At 42.1% G+C, this 23,842-nt stretch overlaps 1 protein-coding gene across 5 annotated transcripts in view; it reads left to right on the top strand.

The window, feature by feature from the left end:
- Positions 1–23,842, top strand: part of LOC147023246 (zinc finger homeobox protein 3-like) — a 585,945-nt gene that overhangs the window by 177,053 nt on the left and 385,050 nt on the right. For all 5 annotated transcript variants that reach the window (XM_085888473.1, XM_085888475.1, XM_085888472.1 and 2 more), the window contains 2 exons: positions 248–2,949; positions 6,374–6,867. In XM_085888473.1, coding sequence (XP_085744599.1) covers positions 294–2,949; positions 6,374–6,867 — 3,150 coding nt within the window. In that variant the 5' untranslated portion in view covers positions 248–293. The remainder of the gene's footprint in view (positions 1–247; positions 2,950–6,373; positions 6,868–23,842) is intronic.

Genomic DNA, 23,842 nt, shown 5'->3' with positions numbered 1-23,842 from the left:
TGACTGATGGATCATTTATTTTAAATATTGACAAGTGAATACGTTTAAAACGATTTATCACCAGGTTTTTATTCATTAAAACAGAAGAGTGCATTCAATAAGTATATGAATCAAAATGTCCATGTATTATTGTTATAAAAATTGATTTAAAATATTCTGTCCATTCAGATTGCACATTGTTGACGTGTGGGGTTTTGTTAGTTTGACGATATTTTATACATGTATGACCTATTTCTTGTCCATCCAGGTCCAGGACGAGACAGTTGAGATGAGTACTCCGGCAAGACCCCGTCATGGAAGCCTGTGATCCCCCTCTTGTATCGGGGCTTGAGGATGGGCTGGTCACATCCGTGCTGTTCGACCAGGCAGGTCTCGCCCACAACTCATCTGAGATGCCCGCCGGAGAGGGCCGAGGCCCCAGCGGTGAGGGCCTGAGAGGGGGGGACCCCTCGCCAGCAAAACACGTGCCCTGCCTCGGCCTCGACACCGCCTCCACCACCACTGCTGTTGCCGCTGCCGCTGCTACCCCTGCTGCTGCTGCTGCTGCTGCTGCTTCCTCCTTTGTGTCCTCTGCCAAAGAAATCTGCTGCAACCAATGTTCCACCTCATTCCCCAGTTTACAGGCGTACATGGAGCATCACTGCCCGAGTGCGCTGCCCCCCCTACTAAAAGAAGATGATAGTGAAGGGAGTGAGGTGGAAGACAGCGATGTGGAGAACCTCCTTGGGGAAATTGTTTATCACCCCGATGGTTCAGCCTACATCGTTGAGAACGACAAAGAGGTCGGCGCAGGGGAGGATGGTGGCGGGCTCCCTCCAGCTTTATCATTTGGCTCCAAGACAAGAGATAACACGCACCCACAGATTGTTAGCACCTTTCACATCACCTCATCCCTGGCACAGCATTTCAGCTTGGAACAGACCTCTCCAAATACCTCAATGCTGCTGCCAGGTCTTGGTCCTGTCTTGCGCAGCTTCCACGTCTATGACGTCAGGCACAAGAGTGGTTCAGAGTACCTAAACAGTGATGGCTCTGCAAAAAACTCCTGCCTAGTCAAAGATGTCCACAGTTCCATTGACCTTGCTAAGTTTGATGGCTCTTCCCTTTATGGGAAGGGGAAGCCCATCCTCATGTGCTTCCTGTGCAAGCTGTCTTTTGGCTATGTCCGCTCCTTTGTCTCGCACGCCATACACGACCACCACATGACCCTCATTGATGAGGAACGGAAGCTTCTGGTCAGTGGCAATGTATCTGCCATCATCCAAGGTATTGGTAAAGACAGGGATCCCCTCATCAGCTTTCTAGAACCAAAAACTCCACCTAGCTTTCAGCAGGCACTTGCCTCAGAACCAAACTGTGACGGCCCAAGACCAAATTTTTATGGGATGTTTAGCGGAGTCCACATGCCTGGGATGGAGGCATTGCAAAATGGTCCAGGCTCGTCGAAGACGAGCAACTGCAGCCCAAAGATGGTCGGGCAGATGCAGGCCCTGAACTCTTGGGGGTCAAACACCCTGACAAACTTTGGGAACTTGACCAATTCTGTCCTCAAATCCCCTATTACCTCAGCAACACTGGGCCGTGTAACTGCCGGATTAGCTGAGCTGTCTGGAAATAAAGGAAGTGAAGCCAAACCCAGCACCGATCATGAAAGCCAAAAAATCTCCATAAAGTCTGAGCCAACAGACCCAGAGGAGGAAGATTTTCCTGAGGAACTTTTCGGTGCAGATTTTGAGGAAGAGGATGAGGAAGATGGAGGTGATGGGTCTCAGGTCAGGCTTGGGGACAGTGCTAGCAGCAATGAACTCTCAAATCTTGGAAACCAAAGCTTTTCTCAACCTTCTTTTCTGCCTCATATGCTAAGCTCTACTCCAAAGGGATCCTCTCTTAGTTCCTTCCAAATTTTTAACGATGGTAGCGCAAACGGTCGAAGCTCTGCGAGCGCAATGCTGATGAGTGAAGGTGATGCGAACAACAGCAGTAGGTGTGAGAACAACCCCAGCGCAGGGTTAAGCAGAGACGATACTGAACCAAATGATAATGTGGCTGAGGGAGGCCAGTACAGGGTCTTCTCCAAAGCCGGCAACATGTCCACCAGAGATGGTGACTTATTGATGGCCACTGGGGAAGAGTCTCCAAAGGCGGATCATATCATGAGCCCTCATTCTCTCTCCTTTGGTAGCCATCTTACAATGGCCATGCAGTCCAGGACCTCGTGCAAGACTCTCAAGTGCCCCAAGTGCAACTGGCACTACAAGTACCAGCAGACACTCGATGCCCACATGAAAGAAAAACATCCAGAGCCCGGCGACGCCTGTGCATACTGCCAGACAGGGCAACCACACCCGAGGCTTGCACGTGGGGAAAGTTACACATGCGGCTACAAACCCTTCCGCTGTGATGTGTGCAATTACTCAACGACAACCAAGGGGAACCTAAGCATTCACATGCAGTCAGACAAACACCTTAACAATATGCAGAGTTTGCAGAATGGCAGTGCTGAGCCACCATCTTTTGGCCACCACCTTCCCAGCACTGCTGGCAACATGCCGCTCAACATGGTGCCCAAAGTTGGGGTTTCACCTGCAGCAAAGCAACGCCCACCCCAGCAGAAACCAGTGTGGCGTTGTGAAGTGTGTGACTATGAAACCAATGTAGCACGAAACCTGCGTATTCACATGACCAGTGAAAAACATGCACACAACTTGCTCCTGCTTCAACAGAGCATGAAAACCCATGGGCTGCCTCCTCTTGGCCTAGTTGGTGGAGCACTTGGTGCTCCATCGGAAGCAGAGCTTTATCAGTACTACCTGGTGGCAGCAGCCGCAGCTGCAGCCCAGAGTGCTGGCTTGCCTGATCGCCTCAAGCTTGAAGGCCTGACAGAGTCTCAGATACTCATGGCAGGCTTCCCACTTGATGCTCTTTCTATCGGCCTGCCTTCATCCCTTGGTTTGTAGTTTTTTCTTCTCTTACAAAGGGGGTTTTATAGGCCTTTATATTTTTGATGATTTGTGGAGTATGATATGGTACATCTCAGTTTCCAATTGGCTCATTGTTAAGCTATTTGTCTAATGTTAGAAACCATAGCATATGAATTCAAAATGCATTTCATTTTTGCACAAATCAAACAAGGCAGAATTAGATCCTAAAACATTAATTTTCATCTTAAACATTTGGTTGGACTTTCCCTTAACTTGTGGACATTGGTAATTTAATCACACTTACAGTCACATTGTACATACTATTAAATACCTTATGCTCTAAAAGCTCCACCTGGACAAACAGCCTGCTTTGTCTTGCCACAATGTGCAGAGTTAGTGATGAAAGGAGATGAGTAGCTTCTGGAAGCATATGCATCGGTGAAATATCAGCGATAATAATTGTGTATTCAGTTTTGATTTTTCCATTAAATGGCTTCTTTGTTTTAAGCAGAGAAGATTGAACAGTTACATAAGTGAAACAGGGAAGAAGCATTGATGAGCAGAATAACATGGCCAAAAGCTTATTAATTTTCCCAACAATTGAGCCCCTAAGAACCATACCGGGCCATCCCACCTTTTTTGTGAAATTGAGTTATGAACGTCTTCAGGTGCACAAAACTGATACCTTTCAGGGCCAAAATGGGCCAACCCATCAGAATATATTATGATGAGGATATATACAAAAAAAACTCTCTGGCTCTGTTAATATGCATCTGACTTGCCAGAGCCTGAATGGGACATCCCACATTTTCCCCATGATTCCATGCAAACATGGCGGCCAGACATCTGACAGATGCTGAGTATTTTATCCTTAGGTATTTTTTATTGTCATAAGCTCACTGTGACACAGGAGACTGAGAACTTTGAGTCCCTTTTTCTCAAAAGTACACCAAGATGGGATGGCCAGGTATGGTTCTTAGGGGCTCAATTGATACTGTTGATACTTTTAAGCTTTGGGGCCATCTATTAATTACTTATAAAAATTATGGCAGAATTATTGGCCCCTCCCCCCTCCCCCCCCCACTCCAATAAATCCCATAATCTCCATTGCATCCCATCCCTTTACTACAATTGCCACCCAACCTATACTCTCCTTTCTCTCCTCACCCACCCCCTTTGTCTCCCACACTTCTATCTCTTTCCTCTCCTACTTTCTTTTAGTCGATCCTTTTCTCATTTTTATTTTTCACAATTTAATCCTCTCCTTTTCCCCAAACATGTGTTCATAATAAATGGCTCTGTGTAAGACATTATTACTGTAAAATCTGTAAAAAAAAAAAAAAGTAACTGCAAGGAATTCTGGGATGTGTTTTTGGTTGCTGCCAAGTATCTTTTTTGTCAGTTATTTTTGTGCAAAATTATGCTCTTCCATGTGTTGAGAGAACGGTTCGAATTTTCTTCATCTTTAATGTGAAAATGTTGTGCACACCTAAGGTTTCTCTATCATTTAAATTATTGAGTCAGGCGTTTTATTTTCCATATGCAACATTGTTGGTGTAACGACACACTGTTATATTTTCATAGCAGATGGTGATTGCTTGCAAACAGGTTCAGAGGTTTTCTCGTAGAAATAAATGAAAAATAGTTTGATCATATTGGCAAACCAATCAACATTTCATTCTCCCCTCCACTATCCACCAAAATTGATGAAGAGCATATATGGGTAAAGTTGTGTTCCCAAATTGCTGCAAATCTACAAAATAAGATTTTTCTTTATTTTTAACGTGCATTTCTCAAAGTGAACATCTACTGTTCCTGTATTTTTTTTTGTCAAAAAAAAATCTTCGAGCAATTTAGAGCCAGTCATTTTCCGTTTCAAAAAAAAACTAAATTCCGTTTCAAAAAATTTTAGTTTTGTGTTATCAATGGAAAAAGAATCATTTATTTGTGCTCTTGCAATAGAGGGTGGGGATGTATTGGGGGGATTGTGTGGGGATGTATCCCTTAGGCCTCGGGAAGTATTTTGCCATCAGGGTGACAGAAATGTGGGGAGTAATTAAATGAAAATATAATTGTAAATTTTATTGGGAAATTTTATTTGGTGGGAAAAATGTAAAAACTCGATCAATTGGAAACGGCACTTCAAACTATTTTGATATTGTTTACGATGTCCATGTATGGTCACCTACAAAGAAAGTACACAGGTGTGGCAGTGTGTACATTGACATTAACACACTGTAGTTTTTCTTGGATGTTTTTGATTATGTTTGGCAATCTCATCTGTATTCTGACATGACAATATTTCTCCATAAAAAAAATAGTTTCTTCAAAGTTTCACGCAAGTGCATGTGATAACCGACATTTTGTTTTCGCCGGCAATCATATTTTCAACAAAGTGGGGTGACTGTCGAATCGAATTTCACTTTGACCGGGCTCTCCAGAGATTGTTAGATGGAATGCATTCAGTTTTTGGTGCCAGCAATCGAGATGGAGATTCATAGTGAAGCTCGTCCGAAGAAGCCACGATTGACACGAGCAGAGCATTGGCTGTGCTCACACTCCAGGTATAGATTGCGGTGTATTTTTTTTATTATTATTTAATTTTACGATTCATAATTACGCTGTGGGAATTAAGTCTGTGGAAAATCGCACAAACAAAATCAGACAATATAGTGGATATTTTATTTGTATTTCAACATAATATTCCTCGTGCATATTCTTGACTTCTCTGTAATTTACGACATTCCGGTTTTTTTCCATGTCAGATTCAGTTTTCCATTCCAAATCACCGATTCCATGAATTCTGTCCATTTTTAGCCATCAGAGAAAATCACTGGCACTACTAAATAGAACAAAAAAAAAAAAGTTTGGGGAATGCAATTGGGTGGAGGAACATTTGAAAATGACTTGTACATTATTGGAAAAATCTCGACTCGTAACCAATAAATAAAATTTTTGTTTAGCCCTGAAACATTGTTTTTGTGAGTTGAATTAAGCTAGTAATGGTTGGATCATGAAGTTTGCTTAATTTTGTCGAAGTGTTTGTGATAACCTTTTTTTTAAAAAAAGAGGTACTTTTAGGATTTATTTTAGAAAAACAACTTTCACTTAATTTAGATTTTTCTCTTTGACAGGACAGGTGTAGAAATTGTTACACTGTCCTTGCTTTGCTATGGGTCAGAATAAGTAAGTAAGGTTGGGAAAGATCTTCCAGAAGAAAAGGTGGGTCTTCCTTTGAGTTCAAAACAATGGTATATTTTTGGTACTACCTGTAGGAGCAGCTTGTAGGATATTCATCAAAAAGATCATAACATGTTTTGCTTTGTATTGAATCGGACAACTTAATTCCAGTGGATTATCAAATCATCTCCAACACTACACCATTTTTATCACATACTTTGACATGTTCAGGCTCATGATGATGGGGGTGCTTGTGTGTGTCGTACTCCTAGGTGGAGCCGAAATGGCCACTGATGTGCGGATAAATGCAACGCGACTTAGCACGGACGAAAGCACTGTGGGTCCCACATCAGTACCAGGAGAGTCTGAGCCATGTATATTCCAGTGTAGCGTATGTAACGCCTTCAGTACAGACAGCGTGGAAGCCCTCGCACTGCATGCCTCAGCTGAGCGTCGACTTCCTGAGGATGAGTGGAAAGCAGTGTCGGCAGATGGTGCGCATACTTGCCGCCTGTGCCAGTATGCTACTCCGCTTCGAGCCAACTTTCAGCTTCACTGCAAGACCGACAAACACGTTGCAAAGTATCAGCTCGTAGCACATATCCGTGAAGGCGGCCAGGCCAATCAGTGGCGCCTCAAGTGTGCTGCACTTGGCTCACCTGTGCAACTCAAGTGCAATGCATGTGACTACTATGCTAACAGCCTGGAGAAACTGGGCATGCATACATCTGGCCAGAGGCACGAAATCAGCATTGGCCTCCATCAGGTGAGTGTTTGGGCTAAGAAACATACATATGCTGAACTTGTTTTTCAATAATATGTAATGTCACTAAATGTGTGTTTTAAACTTGTCTGCCTGTAGATATAATTCAATCTAATTATCAACCTTTCATGATGCTTCTGATAAGTTGTGGCTCTTTTGTTATTGTTTAATTCTCCTCTGCAAAGTGCTGAATTGTTGGACCTGAAGACAGCACTCTGCTTTTGAAGGATAAAACCCTTATCATACAATATATGAACAGAACAACATAGTGGTCAGTAAGTGCCTACAACATTCAAAGTTTCAATTGAGCAGATCATTTACTTCTGCATGCACGACTGCAGCTCAGCTGATTCGTGAATGACTTAATTCCAAGGCAGAATATCATGCATTCAGTTAGATAATGAAGAATCACAAGTGAATAATTCCTCTCAACCTGTATAAACCACTTTGTGATTTGAGACAAGAGGTACACATTCACCTTTATTGAGCCAAATGATTGCATAACTTTTGCCAACATCACTGTTTCACCTATTTCAAGGTGCCGGTCCTTTTTTTTTTTAAACCCTCGAGGTCCATGGAATGGCTGTCATTAAATGCCATGAAGTTATGTGATCAAAGATAATGACAGGCCCCTCCGATTAGTTGACGGGGACAAGACACCATATTTTCAGAGTCGTTGCAGAAGCTCGTGTTTTATGTGAGCGCAGCCAAAACTTTAATCTGTGGAAAAGCGGTCATTTAATTTAACTCACCTGGCTGCATGGTATTCCAATATGGTTCTAGTTTTTGAAATTAAGTGACATAATTGCCCTAAATCACATGTATTGTCTCTCAAGTGTTGAAATATAGTGTTCGTTGGTGAGGCACTGTTTGCAATTAAGATGAGACTAGCTTTTTGCCAATTTTAAGATGAGACCTATCTACCTACCACATAGGCAAAATGGAGATGAGCGTGGTAAGTTTATTATTTGCAAGTGATGGAGACATTTAAAGATTTACGGAGGGTAGAGAAGTGTAGGGATATGAGGGGAGAAAAGGGAAAAGATGTTCGTGGGAGAAACAGGAGTAAAGAGGCAAGGAGGGGAAGACGCCTGCATCGCTGGGGCTTTCAAGGGTTACCAAGTACCTTGCTCTATACAGAGCATCGGTTCTGCTGTAGCAGTTTCTGTGGCTAGGTTTACAATCTGGGATGGGTCACCACTCCGACAAAGAAAGCCAGTGCAGGAATTTGTCATTTGTTCAGGGTGCCAGTGATAGCTCGCCGACTTTTCACTAAGGACATCATGGGGATCTTTAACCTCCACCATCGAATGCCGGCACAAGGGATGCCCAGTTTAACGTCCATCCGAGGGACGTCCATCCATTGATGAATCTCCCTGCCTGTCAAACACCACGATGACAGTTTATAGCTGGGTTGAGACTTGAACCTAGACCAGACTGCTCAGAGGCGAGTGTGCTTACTTCTCGGCCATCCTGCCAGCTTCGAAGGGTGGGCGAGGAAAAACTCGCACCGCTTTTGCAAACGTAATATGTAGATGGCTCCTCACAAGATCCCAAGGTGGGTGAATTGCCCATCCATTGAGCTTTGCGATTATACATAGGTTGTAGATATCCTTTATTGGTTTGGTACATTGCAAATGTTTTCACTTCGTATGGTTGAGGCTGTGTTTTGGGTTACTGTATTTTTATGCCTGAAAAATCCTTTCTCTTTTGAGAAAATCTGTGTCCATCGCGCACAAGACATTCAGATGTGTGATTAATCGCACTGTTCCATTTAGGAATCACCAATTAACAGCTGATACATCAGAGACAACAGCAAGTTATTCTTAATGTAAATAATAAGTCTTTGCCAACTATGAAATCCCTTTCTTTCGAAAAACAACAACATATACAGCCACTTTCCTGACCTTTAACATTGGCACCAGGCCATTGGCACCCACCAATCAGTGATGACATATCACATGACACCCAACGCATTGAGTTATCCGTGATCATGTGAGATCATCATCTGGTAAACTGATTTCTCTCCACTTGGCAATCACAATATTTACAAAGTTAATCAGTGTGCCAGTTTTCTACTTGAACAATTTTTTGTCAAATACCTAGAGCGTCATTCATTACAAGTTTAGCCAATTGACTTTGCAAAATATTTATGTAATAAACAATTGTGATGTAAATTTTGAGATCATAAAAGAAGGCCTCTCATTGCCAAGTCTCTGTTCATAAAAACAGAAATCCCGGTTGGACCTCGAAGTCAGCTGAGGATCTTAAAATTAATTTCAAGGGACCTTCATAATATGGTCTCTGGTCTACCTGTGTTAAGAAGTGGGAAAAATATTATTCCTCTTCTTTTTTTGTGAACTTCTTTCAAAAGGAAATGTTCACACATCAAAAAGGCAGATGGAAAATATTCACTCAGATATGAAGATATTAAGTGAGATATGTATATAAATTGCTGCTTTGACCAACACAAAAACTTATCAGCACCTGCCTGCCCTCACCACATGGTGGTTTGGTCTTTTGATTGAAGAGCCGAGCAGTTTGAGCCTGGAACTTGAACCCCAAGTGTCAAGGGCCATACGCCGTGCCCCTCTGCACAGCAGGAAACAAATGGCTCTGATACTATCAGTAGACAGATTGTGGTCAATGGGCGAATGATGAGCAATGCAGAGCAGCCAAGGGCAGACTCATACCCATAGGCATTCAATGGCCAGTAAACATCAGAACATTGACGGCTAATTGCTGATGGTGAGGTGTCTCACTAAGACAGATTATAGTGTCAAACACTAGGTCATTATAGCCTTTCGTTCCTGGAGACATTCCGGTAAACCACAGCTAGACTACGCTCTGTTCTTTCCATGAAAGAACACACATTAGCACGCCTGAGTGAACACAGGTCAAGTTTGAGGTTTTTTTGAGGATTTTCAAAATGATTATCCCAATTTTGTAACTCACCATTAGCTGCTAAGGCCTCCATTGTCTCTGGGATTTTTGGTGCTGTCCCACTGAGACATGGTTTTGAAAGATTCCTCCCTGAACATCATCATTCCATTCCCTTGTGCTAACTCAAGCCAGCTCGGCATGCATTCCTCCGCAGCATGAGCAAGGTAACTCCAGCACATTGCGATGCCTAGAGTCATCCTTTTGATCAATGCCTTGTGCTTACGGGATGTTGTGAGCACATCAGCCAGGAACCCCCTTGCTCTGATACATTCCATTTGATATACTCCTACATTTCTCCACCACTCTCCTCTCTTGCCTTGCATATAGCTTAATTTTGACTCCATTAGTGAAACGGTGGGAAGGTGAGACTGTGAGATGTGGATCCAGCGCCATATGCATCAGTGTTTGGCGTCAGTCGCTAGGGTAATGGCAAGGGGCCCTTCACCCACTGAAGGTCAGAAGCATTAGAGCGGCTGGGCGGAAGGTTTGCCACAGTCAGCCAAGCAGAACCACATGGCTGCTTCTCTCCTTAATGTGTTTTGCGTGTTGGGAGTATGGACAGGCTCACATCAGATGTGGGTCACCACAGCTTAAGAGCAAATCACAAACGTGTAAAGGAATGCCAACTTGCACAAGGATAATTGATTCAACATCTTTTCTTCGACGATGTGATTTTCAAAAGGGGGAGGCAGAGGGGGATGACAGAACAAGATAATGTGTGTGGAATACAATCTGTAAATGTGTTTGCCAAACCTGAACAAAGATAACCAAAGTAGTCTTGGATCAGGGTTTTGAGTAGTCATCAACCTCCATATGTCACTTTTACAGAAACTGGGCCAGTCCTGCGCTGGTGGGTTTTGTCATTATGTGATTGATTGAGCAAAGGACAAATGCAAATCCTCATTGGGTGATCTGCAATCTCGCATTGTCTCAATGGGGTGAGCAGCACAGGTCAAAATAAATAAATAAATTGACTGCTGTAATAATTGAGCTCCTCGGTGCAACAGTGGCCAAACAAAAATAAAAGTTGAGCTGTGTGTTGAAACGACATTCTTGAAGACAAACGACATGCTGAAACGACAAACGACCTTTCCACGGCAGTAGTGCTCAACATCATATCTAGTACAAGTATCCACCAATTCAAGTCTTTCAGATCCGATCAATAGGGATTTTCTGTTTTAAAAACGCTGAAATGATTGCCTGAAAAATTCACAAAAACTAGTTTCCCCACTATCTCGCTTTTGTCGGCTCACTCGTTCTGAAAAAAAAATAAAAAAAAATTGACCAGATTAAACATCTGACGAGACAATGAAAAAACAGGAATCCGCACGAGAGGAGAAAAAGTCCAGAAAGTCTTCGACTGATGTTGGACAGATATATAATTGTCAAGCAAACATCATCACAGCTCGACCAAGTTTGTCCAATTGTTTTGAATTTCTCATGATCACTTTATGATATTGATTTCGATTGTTTTTTTGTTTGTTGTGTTAAAGCAGTTTCTTATTTAATTAGTCTCACCCCAAAGGGGTTGTGAGACGATTGCAGTGTGTGTGTGTGCGTGCGTGCGTGTGTGCGTGCGCACACATGCGTCTATATATTTCCGCACTAATTTTTTTTCCTTCTGCAACCGCTTTTCCGATCGATGCAAAACTTTCAACATCGGAGGGTCTCCCCATGGAGAATATTTTATGAATAACTCTAAGTCATAGGTCACATAGTATGGCAGCCATATTAGATTAAAGGGATAAATTTAAACATCACCTCCAAAACCACTCAAAGAAAAAAAAAATTGAAATTAGCATGTCATAAACTCCCCATTGAGTATATAGGGGTGACACCGATGACATCATATGTAAAGTGGTATTCCAGCCAGAGTTGGTTGAATCGAAATCCTTTTCAGAAAATTCTGAAACTTAATATATCTGATTGACGACCTGATATGAGTGAGTAATGAAATTTATGATGTCATCGGTCATGTGGTATGCCTGGTGTTGGCTTGATGATTAGGGTAGTGGGCTTGGGATCCTAGGGTCCTGAGTTCAAATCCCGCTCAGCTATTGAATTAATACCAGGTGAGGTTAACTCGTCCTGTAATCCTTCCGAGGTCGGCAAAATGAGTGCCAGCATGCTGGTATATTGTGTCGGAGTGATGACCCATCCAGGATTGTGCCTAATAGCCAAGGAGGAAACTGCTTAAGCAGCACCAACGCTTTGCTTAGAGTATGGTCCCAATGGATGGATGGATGGTCATGTGGCTTAGTGGCCATATTGGATTGAAAATAAAAATGTCACAAAAATCTTCTCCGGAACTGCTTAACAGATTGATGTGAAACTTCATACAATGTACATGATCGACTAACCATGGGGAAAGAGTGAAAATGTTTTTCATATTCACCTTCATTGATGCAATTTAGCCTTAATATGCACGAAAGTGGTTGTCAAATATCCAAATAATGAATCAATAATAATCAACTGGAAGAGCGCATACCAATCAGGCACCAGCCAGTGCCTGATTTACGACAACATATTGGGCCCAATACATTTTTGAAATATTATGCTATGTTTATAATTATGGTAATTATAAATGAAATATTATGCTATGTTTATAATAAATATTATTATATAATTATGAAACAATACATTATGGTCACATGGTTTGGCAGCCATATTGGATTTACTCTAAAACCTATGAAGTCTTCTTCTCCAGAACGGCTGGACAAATCGAGAGGAAACTTCAAACAAATGTTCCCCAAGCCATTGGTGGACAAGTTTGTTAAGGAATAATTGATAGGTCAAATGGTTTGGCAGCCATATTGGATTCAAGAAAAATATTAAATAATGTTTTCTCTGAAACTGTTTAATCAATCGACGTGAAACTTCTGATTTATGATCTAGTCAGGATGGGGAATACATGTTTTAAATTTCAACTTCATTGGCCACATGGTCTGGCAGCCAGAATTATTAAATTTTTTGATATGGGTTTTTTTTCTATTTTTTTGATTTATTCATTCATGTATTTATTGAAAAAGGCTAACTTGGCTGTGCCTGGATGTGGTTGAGAGTGTAGGAGTATCATCTGAAATGTGAATCCTATCCAGGTTCCTCCTGATGACTTCATATTTGCTTTTTGCTTGTTTGGGTTCCTTCTGATTACTCAATGCAAGATGTATCAGAAGAGAGATGTTTATCTGTCTTTATGTGTGTTGCCATCTTTCTCAGAGATAGCCAAACAGGTCTTTGTCAAACATTCTGAGGTTCATCAGTGAGTGCCAGGGAGTGTTTTAGGCAAAAACAAAAAACTTTTGAAAATTTTGAAAAAAGAAGTTGGATTTTGTTTTTTCACTTGCTCCACTGTACCTAATAGTGGGGCAACTTAGCATAACAATTGTGCATTTTGTGAGGAAAGCACCAAATTTGGCACACGAGTAGCCTATCATATTATGAACAGATTTGGATATTGGGCCATCTCAAAATTTTTGATGGCAGTGGAAAATGGCTGCCACAGCCATCAGCGGCTGAATTTGAGATGGCCCAATATCCAAATCTGTTCATAATATGATAGGCTACTCGTGTACCAAATTTGGTGCTTTCCTCACAAAATGCACAATTGTTGTGCTATATTTAGCTTAGTTGCCCCACTATAAGCCTTTGCAGCTATGTGAAAGGTAATATTAAATGACCCCCACCCCATTCCTTAGTGGGTGTAGGGAAGTGTTTTAGGCCCCCATAAAAAAGAGAAAAAAACAAAATTTGATTTCTTCAAAATGTCAACAGGATTTGAATAGCACCGGGCAACCTTGGGTACCCCTGATGTTTCTGCATAAGGAAGAAGAAAAGATAAAATGCAAATCACAGACAGCATGCAGTAACAAAAGCACCAATTGGCACAAACATTTCTAAAGATGAATTTCTGCTGAAAAATCTTTTCTTACTTTCCAAAATTCTGTCAGTGATATTTCATTATTATTCCAGTAGAGCACTTTGCAAGTGAAAGTAGAACGGCACTCGATAGAGCACGTACCTCCACCTGGCTGAACAGTTTACGTTTTGTATCCCACTGATAGGCCAGATCTGGATTCAGACCTGAACCAAAATTTAACCACCTTTGTTCTTGTCACCCACACGACTCATCCACCAAGTTTCGTCCGAATCCGTCCCCAACTTATTGAAATGTCATGCAATATGTCGATCGTTTTTGGCCCTATCTCTCAATGATGAAGAATCACTGGGAAAATTGAAAAATATTCTCGTATCCAGATTCGGATTTGGATCTTCACCAACATTGAATCCATTCATCCTTGTCACATACCCATTCTATCCACCAAGTTTCATTTTTTTTTTTCACTCTGTGTCCAACACAGGAATATGCTTCCAAGCTTTATTTATAAAACTGATGTGTGCAAAAGCATAGTTTTCCAGATAGCATGTAGACATAGTTTTTTTCAAAGATTACTTTTCCATTATGTGAGTGATTTTACATGCAGATACATGGAGCTTCCTTTAATGGCCACATTTAATCCCACCCTGTTGTAGGGTCTGCAGCAGGACGTAGATTGGCCCAAGTCTTTCACGAACCACCTGTCCAAGCTTGGGGTTCGGCTGGAGCTATTTTGGCAGCGAAATGAAATTTGGTCAAAATGCCAGTGACAACACACCTACTCTTAACGAATGACAATGTGGGATCTTTCACATCCACACCAACTAATGTTAGTTAATGAGACACCAAGCTTAATATCCATCCGTGGGGCAGAACACTTTGTGCCCTTCCCTTCCTGTGGTGCACTAATCCAATAGTTTGTAGTTGGGTCAGGGATCAAACTCGACTGGACAACACAAAGGTAGTGCACTGCATCTGCATGATCTTGTTGGGTGTGTGTGTGTGTGTGTGTGTGTGTGTGTGTGTGTGTGTGTGTGTGTGTGTGTGTGTGTGTGTGTGTGTGTGCGTGCGTGCGTGCGTGCGTGTGTGTGTGTGTGTGTGTGCACACGCGCACACGCGCACACGCGTGTTTTTTGCACGTTCATGAGATCTCGTTTCCCAGCTGCAAAGAAAGTCCTCATAAACAGTGGTGAATGGATGCCTATTTAGGTTGGATGTGTGGTACACACCCCCTTTGGTTGGAATCATTGTAGCAAATGCTGGTGTGGCACAAGGTTTCATGGTCACCATTTTATGGTGACCATGAACCATATTTGGCATTTTTGTTAACGATCTAATTGCTTACCAGCTCAACTCTTGGTGGAAGCGCATGCCATGCTGATTAAGGCCAGAGAGCCAGAAACATGTCCATGGATTGATTCTCTTCCCAAGGGGTTGGCTGGAATTGCTTGTTTTAAAAAAAATAGGTTGGCTGGCCGATACTGTGGGTAGCAGTGTAGCAGCTAACACACTGCCTGTGTGCAGTGGGTGGTTTTGTGACTTTCACCGACTGCAACTGAATGGCATAGGTACCTCTTTTATTTGTAGTATCTTGTTTCCCAGCTGCGACAAAATCCTTGTAAATGATTTAACGAATGCCTAAATAGGGCAAATGTGTGGCAGGCACCCCCTTTTGGTCAGAACCCTTGCAAAAAATTCTGGTGTGGCACAAGGGTTCACGGTTACCGTCCCACTAAAGATGCACTATTTGGCATATATTGATTCAACACATCTGGTTTCAAAACACACCTGCGCCACAAGCGTTCCCTCACTGACTGTGTTTTCGGTCAAAATCTGAAGCATTATCCAGTTTTGGACCTCCAACCTCCACATGGTCTGCAAGATTGGCCAGCAGAAGCATATGCACATCCATAGGCAGCAATCACATGTCACTACATGCATACCACCACCCCAGCCAGCGAGAACACAAACCGCAACAAACAAAGCAGCAACTCTTACTCTGAGAAATAGATGCTGGAGAAAACACCAACCAACCGACATCACAACCTACACTGGTTGACCTGCCTCCATACACTTCCTCCAAATCTAAATTGGAGATCCTTTCACCAATACCTGAGCCACTTTGTCATTCATCTTGCTTCCTACCCTCACACAAACTCCAAGTTGAGCCAGAAAACCATAACATGAGTTACAAACATGTCTGCTGCACCTCACATCAAATGGCTGACAATATACTTGCCAACCAATCTCCCTACATTCCGCCTCCAGCTCACTGTACCTTCCCCTCTTATTCTCATGCACCTTCTCCATGTTCTCCTTCGAAAGCATTGACAACTCCCGTGCTATGCTGTTTTCCTTCACCCATGCCTGTCTCTATCATGAACCATGCTTTAACCACGCCAAACTTTGCCTCCCATGCTGTACCATTCCTATCACTTCCTTCTGGAACTGCTCCTCCATCTCATCAACCTCAGTAATCACCTCCCACTTCCGACCTGTCTTTTGTATGAAAATAAAATCCAAAAATATTTAGTGGAAAAGGCACTACCAATCAACAAATGCAACCGAGCTCTACTCCACCAATTTGCAACAACTAAGAAAGAACATATTTAGCTTGAGGTGATGTTTCCATTTGTGGTCCACGCACTCCCTCAAGCACAAAACTCCAGTTCCAGCCCACAGCCATTTTAAAATCTGATTCGCATCTCATTTCTAGCCACATGCCAAAGATGGAATTTTAGTGTGTACAGGAGAAAACTACACCATCATCATTGGGGTTCTGCTCCTTCCGACGTCACAACTGGTGTGATCACAGGTGTACCACACTCTTTAAAGAGCGTTTGTGCTGCCAAAGCAGTTTCTTGGGTAGGGTTATACTCAGTGATTTGCCATTGCCCTACCAGCAGTAGTTATGGCAGGAATTTCAAGTTGGCCATGGTGCCAGCGATAGCTCACCTACTCTTCACAAAGGCCACCATGGGATCTTTAACATCCACCAAGTAATGCCAGCAGACAGGACACCCAGTTTAACATCCATCTGTGCGAAGGCACACGCATTGATGAATCTCCCTGTCTGTGGAACACCAGGATGACAGTTTATAGCTGGATCAAGATTCGAACCAAGGATAGATAGTTTAGAGGCAAGTGTGCAGACCTCAAGGCCATTCTGCCATTCCTACTGGCCCTACCGGCATGATTTAGTGTTGTACGGTTTACATGAGCAGTTATGCAAGCATTTCTTTGCTCGTGTACTTTCGGTTTCCTCGTTTCTGAGTTCTCTGTGAATTGAACAAGGTTGGGGCGTAAAGAGCATTTTGCAAGTTTCCCTCTCACCTTCTCACCTACGGGGGATGAGGGAGAGGATGGCGGGAGATTGCGAGGAACCATCAGGGCTGTGATTGGTGTGACCACTATGGGCAGAGCACACCGGAAAAGTCCACATTTGGAGATTGTCATTTCTATCAACACATGGAAGGTAATGATTTGCCATCATGCTTTGGTGGGTGAGGTCCATATGGTATCCACCACCATCTATCCACACTTGGTCCATTGTCAGCAGTTAGCAGGGAGGAAGAGTGGACATAAATGGCGTGCTTGCCTCTCACTTGTTGTCTTTATTCCTGGGGCTGATGGACCTTGCACTTTTGGCTCTATCGTCGAGACAGCCATGTGCGCCTTCTCCTGCCAGCATTCTGCTCGGTGACTCGAGTTCTCTTGTATCCTGTCTGCTTGAGTTCTGCAGAAACTTGGAGTCCTCGGCCCCGTGCCTTCCCTATCTCTTGTCCGGTTCTTGTTTGTATGGTTGTTTGCAGCACCTCAGAGGGTTAGTCCTGTTACAGTTATTTGTTGCTCGTCTACGATTTCTGTGCAACCGTGTCTTGCTCTTCATAAATTATTTATTTATCCCTTGAGGAGCGAGTGCATCGCTCTTGCCGCCATTTTGTCTTGCTGATGTTTGGGCCCATTTTGAAACCCTGCAGGATTAACTTTGTCGTAATCCAGATTTATAAATGACGTTATCATAACCCTTCAGGAATAGGAGCCTCCGTACTAATCACTCAGCATGGGTCCACGTAGAACTGTGATAGTTTGGCGAATTCTTGAAGCTTCAAATTCAGTGTAAAAGGTAACTGTTTCAGAGTGGTTGCATCCTATTGGGTTGTTGCTGTCCACGTGACTATATATATATATATATATATATATATATATATATATATATATATATATATATATATATACACATACATACACTCCAAAGCTCTTCGAGCCAAAGAAAGTTGCTTAAAGCACCATGGAAAGCTCCGCAAGGTTAGCCTTTTGCTATTTCAAACCCTACCTGGATTCTTCTACAGCTACAGACATTCACAAACTGTAGTACATACACGATAATCCCAATGCCACATACCTCTCTTAGCTACTGGACTGGATTCATTGCTTGTTGAAGAGCATGGGAATTAATCCATGATAATCCTACCCACTTTTGGGTGGTACACACGCACACGCACACGCACACGCACACGCACACGCACACGCACACGCACACGCACACGCACACGCACACGCACACGCACACACACACACACACACACACATACACACATACACATACACATACACATACACATACACACATACACGCATACACGCATACACGCATACACGCATACACACATACACACATACACACATACACACATACACACATACACACATACACACATACACACATACACACATACACACATACACACATACACACATACACACATACACACATACACACATACACACATACACACATACACACATACACACATATACACATATACACATACACACATATACACATACACATACACATACACATACACATACACACACACTTTGACTCCTGGGATGGCTCCGTTCCATCCTCTGAAACCTGCATATGGAGATAACAACCAACGAGAGATTCTGCAAAAGCCTTCTGCCACAACCATATCAGACAAAGGGTACAAATTCATCTCATGTGACATCTTGTAAAATCGTCTTATCGTCACCTTGTTGTACAATGAGATAACAAAAGTTAATTTACTTGTTACTGCACAAAAGCTGCATGTTTTGTGTGCTGTTAGAGGCTTGTTTATTTCTCCAGACTGGTGTCGGTTTCATCCTCGTGGCTGCGCTTTTTGTCCAACCTGCACTTGGCAAGTGTTATGCATACCCAGGTCAAAAAACCAGTAAAGACCAGTAGCTTACTGGTCAACTGGTACCAGTTGAAAACCAGTAGCCAACTGGTACCAGTAAAGCCAGTTGGTTTCTTACTGGTTTTAATATGGAAATTGGAATAGAGTGATATATTACCAGTTGAAATACATGTATTTAACTAACTGGTATCAACTGGGACCAGTACATTGCAACTGGTATCAACTGGGACCAGTACATTGCAACTGGTATCAACTGGAACCAGTAGGACTTTAACTGGTACAAATATGAGCTACTGGTTTTTTCAACTGGGAAATTGGAATTCTGACTGAATTTAACTGGTACCAGTTGAAACCAATAGAGACCAGTTAAAGACCAATTAGAACCAATAGAGACCAGTTAAAGACCAATTAGAACCAATAGAGACCAGTTGAAAATGTGTACTGGTTTTAACTGGTTTTTCGACCTGGGTATGCCAACTATCCTCAACATAAGGTGCAATGCATTGAAATTGGCTGGTTTACAGTTTACTACCTCCATCACCAAAGTTGGACAGAGGTTTTGTGTTCACCATTGTTTGTCTGTTTGTGAGCAGGATATCTCAAAAAGTTATGGATGGAATCAGATGAAACTTGGTGGACAGGGGTGTGTGACAAGGACCAATTGATTCGATTTTAGTGAAGATCTGGAAACAATTTTTTTTTTAATTATCCAAAGTGATTCTTTACAATTGAGAGATAATGGCAAAAACGATATATAGCATGATATTTCAAAAAGCTACGGACAGATTATGACAAAAGTTGGTGGTTGAATTGGGAAGGTGACAAGAACAAGCCAATTAGGTGTTGGTTGAGGTCCGGATGTAGATCCGGCCAATCAATGGGATACAAAATGTAAACTTTTCAGCCTGGTGGAGGTACGCGCTCGAGCCAGTGCCGTTCTAGTTTGATTTTTTTTTTTTTGTTACTTCCCTTCTACCATCCAACGTCTTGTGCACACGTACACACACATTGGTGTGCACAGAGATACACACACATACAAATATCAAAACACATATAAACATGTACACACCTGTTAATTTGTCATTTGTAAATAATGTAGCATTTATATTCTACATTGCTTTTAAGTCTTTACTACTTGTTTGTCGAAAATGCTCAAAGCTGGAAACTATTTACTTTGAAGTTTCGTCTGTACGAGTTACGCTGTAACCAAGTTCTAGAAAATGCACAATTTAAATTACTGCCTTTTTGACATGTGAAATAGATGTGAATGGGTTGACAGGATGGCCTCGAGGCATGTATACTCCCCTCTATAAACTGTCATCCCGGTGTTTCACAGGCAGTGTGATTTATCACTGTGTGTGCCGTCCCTCCGATAGACGTTAAACTGGCATCATGTCTGCCAGCTTTCGTTGTTGGATGTTAAAAATTCCTTTGTATTCTTTGTGAATAGTTGGTGAGCTATCACTGGCACCCTTGCCAAATTCCTTCCCTAACCTACAGGGGGGCACTGCATCAGCGGCGCTGCCATGCTGCCAGAAACGATGTGACTGGCAGCCATAGGCTGCATTTAATAAGTAAACTCGACGATCCGTGAACCCATTGGGTTCCTGTTGCGACAGCGGTTGATAAAAAAAAATCATTTCAAATTTTTTTTAAAAAGATAGCTCCAGCGGACTATACCGCTGAGGTTATTTGCATTGATCAAATTCTCCTGAAGAGTACTTGACTGAATCGGGAATTGATTTTTTAAATATTTTTTTTCGTTGCCCGATTTGGACGAAACTTGATACTGCACACCGCAGGAGAATGGTGAGTAAGGTGGGCCGAAAATTTTTGCGCTATCGTGTACCGTTTTGGCTGTATTTCGGGAACATACATACATACATACATATATACAAGATGAGAGTTTTAGTAAGATATAGATAGATGTCATTGTGTGCATGTGCGTGTGTGTGTGTAACGACTGGGCCAATTGACAGCAAACTCAGCACAAAGACCAAGTTAGACCTCCTGTTGAAAATGGGCTAATTGTTTTTTAGCCGCGTCGCGTTGCGAATGCTGGCTCTAAGAGAGCTCTGCGTTGTTCTTCTTGTTCTTCATCTTTTTCTGGTGAAGACAAAAACTTTATGACGTGGCTCTTGGACACATTTGTCCTTGTTTTTTAATGACCATCTATATATTAATACTGAAGGACCAATTTTGTGCTTCTCCTCGCGGTCGCGTCACGTTTTTCTCGGTACTGTGACCTGGACTGAAAGAAACTTCGTACCTGGAAGAGTGCATCGCACATAGTGGCAATAGTCAACCTTCGGAATCCGTCTGTGACGGGGTTTCGGCTAGTTAATATTGATGATATAGCTAAATTAAATTCTAAATTATACTGTGGCAGTTTGTGGTTGCGGCCTCGATGTCTCCGGCTCTCATTGGTTTAAACTCAGATATTACATCATGCCTCACGTCATTACGTCATGTCTAACTAATTCTAGCTTCCCATAAGTTTTGTTATTACCTCCGCCACCGAAGGTTAATGTAGGTTATGTTTTCACCCCTGTCTGTCTGTGACTTCGTTAGAAATATTTTTTGCCAAGTATGTTGGTCTGTAGCATTTGTCTGTTTGTCTTTTTGTCTGTCTGTCTCTGTCTGTTTGTCACACAATTTTTCACCACAGTTTTCAAGCAATCGTTCTGAAAGTTTTTGTGTGTGTAGGTGACCGGCCAATGACATCAACAATTAATTTTGGTGAAAATTGGAATCCGGATCCGGATCTGAGAATTTTTCAAGTGATTCTTCACCATTAACAGATCGGGTCAAAAACGATATATAGCACAATATCTCAAAAGGTTATGGATGGATTCCACAGAAAGTTTGTGAACAGGAGGGGAGTTTGACAAGGGCTAATTGATTCAATTTTGTTGACGATTCGAATCTCGATCCGGATACGAGAATTTTTCAAGTGGTTCTTCACCGTTGAGAGATGGGCAAAAACTATGTATCGCATGATATCTCAAAAAGTTGTGGACGAGTTATTTCAAAACTATGTGCATGAGTTGGTTAGGTAACAAGAACAAGCCAATTCGATTTTGGTTAAGGCCTGGATTCAGATCCGACCAAACAGTGACATACAAAATGTGAACTATTCAGCCTGGCGGAGGTACAGTATGTGCTCTTCCAAGTGTCGTTCCGTTTCGCCAAGTGTCACTCGATGAGTGATTTTTCATTTATTTGTGTTTGTTTGTTTGTTTGTTTGTTTGTGTGCACGATATCTCAGAAAGTTGTAGTATAGACGGATTCACATGAAACTTGTTGGACAGGTTGGGTGGAGAAGAGGACAAATTGATTTGATTTTCGTGAAGACATGAATGCGGATCCGATGACGAGAATTTTTTAATGTTTAAAGTGATTCTTCACCACTGAGAGATTTGGCCAAAACTATATATGGCATGTTATTTAATTACCTCCACCACCGAAGGTGAGGGAGGTTATGTTTTCACCCCTTTCTGTTTGTTTGTTTGTTTGTCTGTGTGCAGGATATCTCAAAAAGTTGTGGACGGATCCGGATGAAATTTGGTGGACAGATTCAGTGTGTGTGACAAGGACGAACTGCTTAGATTTTGGTGAAGATCCAGATCCGGCTGCGAGAATTTTTAAGCGATTCTTCACCATTGAGAGATAGGGCAAAAAAATGATATCGTATTGTCTCGCATGATATTTCAAAAATCTATTGGGCCCGATATGTTCTCGTGGATCAGGCATTGCGTGGCAGAGATGTGCGCTCCACCGAGTGTCCTTACAGTTTAGAAATGTATTGGGATCGATATGTTCTCATGAATCAGGCATTATGTGGCGGAGGGATGCGCTCTACCGAGTGCCCTTCCAGTTACACTCACCGAAGGATTCAGAGAGAGTTCTGCATTTATGTCCATTTGTTTGCTTGTCTGTTTGTTTTTGCGCACAGAATTTTCACATTTTTCTCTGCAACCGCTTGACGGATTGAGAAATGTTTTTTTACCATTGGTGCGACTACTCGCGTAAAATGTTTCAATGATAATTATGACGTCATAGGTCACGTGGTGTGGCAGCAATATTGGAAAAACGGAACAACTTTGGACCTCTGTACCTCTGAAACTGCACCAAGAAAAATATTGAAACTTGACACATAGCAAGGACTCCTAATGGGGAATGAGTGTGATTTTTTTTGATGTAATAGTTGCCCTAGTTATGACGTCATCATTGAATATGTAGAATGCCACCTCCGATTAGTATTAAAATTTTTGAGGGTCATCTGGGAATAAAATGGTCCACAGAAAAAAAAAAATTCATGATGTCATCAGTTACGTGATTCGGCAGCCATTTTTTTTTTTTAACCTTCAAAAATGTTCTTCTCTGAAGTGGCTGAACAGAATGAGGCCAAAATTTACACATATGACCACTTGTCCATGAGGAACAAAAGGTTCACACATATGATGTCATAGGTCACATGGTTTGGCAGCAATATTGGATTTACCCAAAAACATATAAAAATCTTCTTCTCCAGAACAGCTGGCAAGATCGAGGGGAAACTTCACACAAATGTTCCCCAAGCCATGGGTGTACAAGGTTGTAAAGGAATAATTGATGTCTCATAATTTGGCAGCCATATTGGATTTAAGAAAATGTTAAATAATGTTTTCTCTGAAACCGCTTAATCAATCGACATGAAACTTCACAACTGTGATCGAGTAGAAATGTGGAATACATATTTTAAATTTCAACTTGATCAGACACATGGTCTGGCAGCCAGAATCATGGAATTTTTGATGTGGGATTTTTTATGATTTTTTTTCTTCTTTTGAATAATACTCACTTGGCTGTGCCTGGATGCGTTTGATGGTTGAGGAGTTGTAGCTGAAATGTGAATCCTATACAGGTTCCTCCTGATGACTTCATCTTTTCTTTTTGCTTGTTCAGGTTCCTTCTGATCCAATGCAGGACT

This window comes from Eptatretus burgeri, chromosome 7, assembly GCF_056783735.1.
Source record: "Eptatretus burgeri isolate ZD-2024b chromosome 7, Ebu_testis_v1, whole genome shotgun sequence".
Lineage (NCBI taxonomy): Eukaryota > Metazoa > Chordata > Myxini > Myxiniformes > Myxinidae > Eptatretus > Eptatretus burgeri.
Note: the sequence above shows the minus strand (reverse complement) of the source record. Positions and strands in the feature narration are given on the sequence as shown.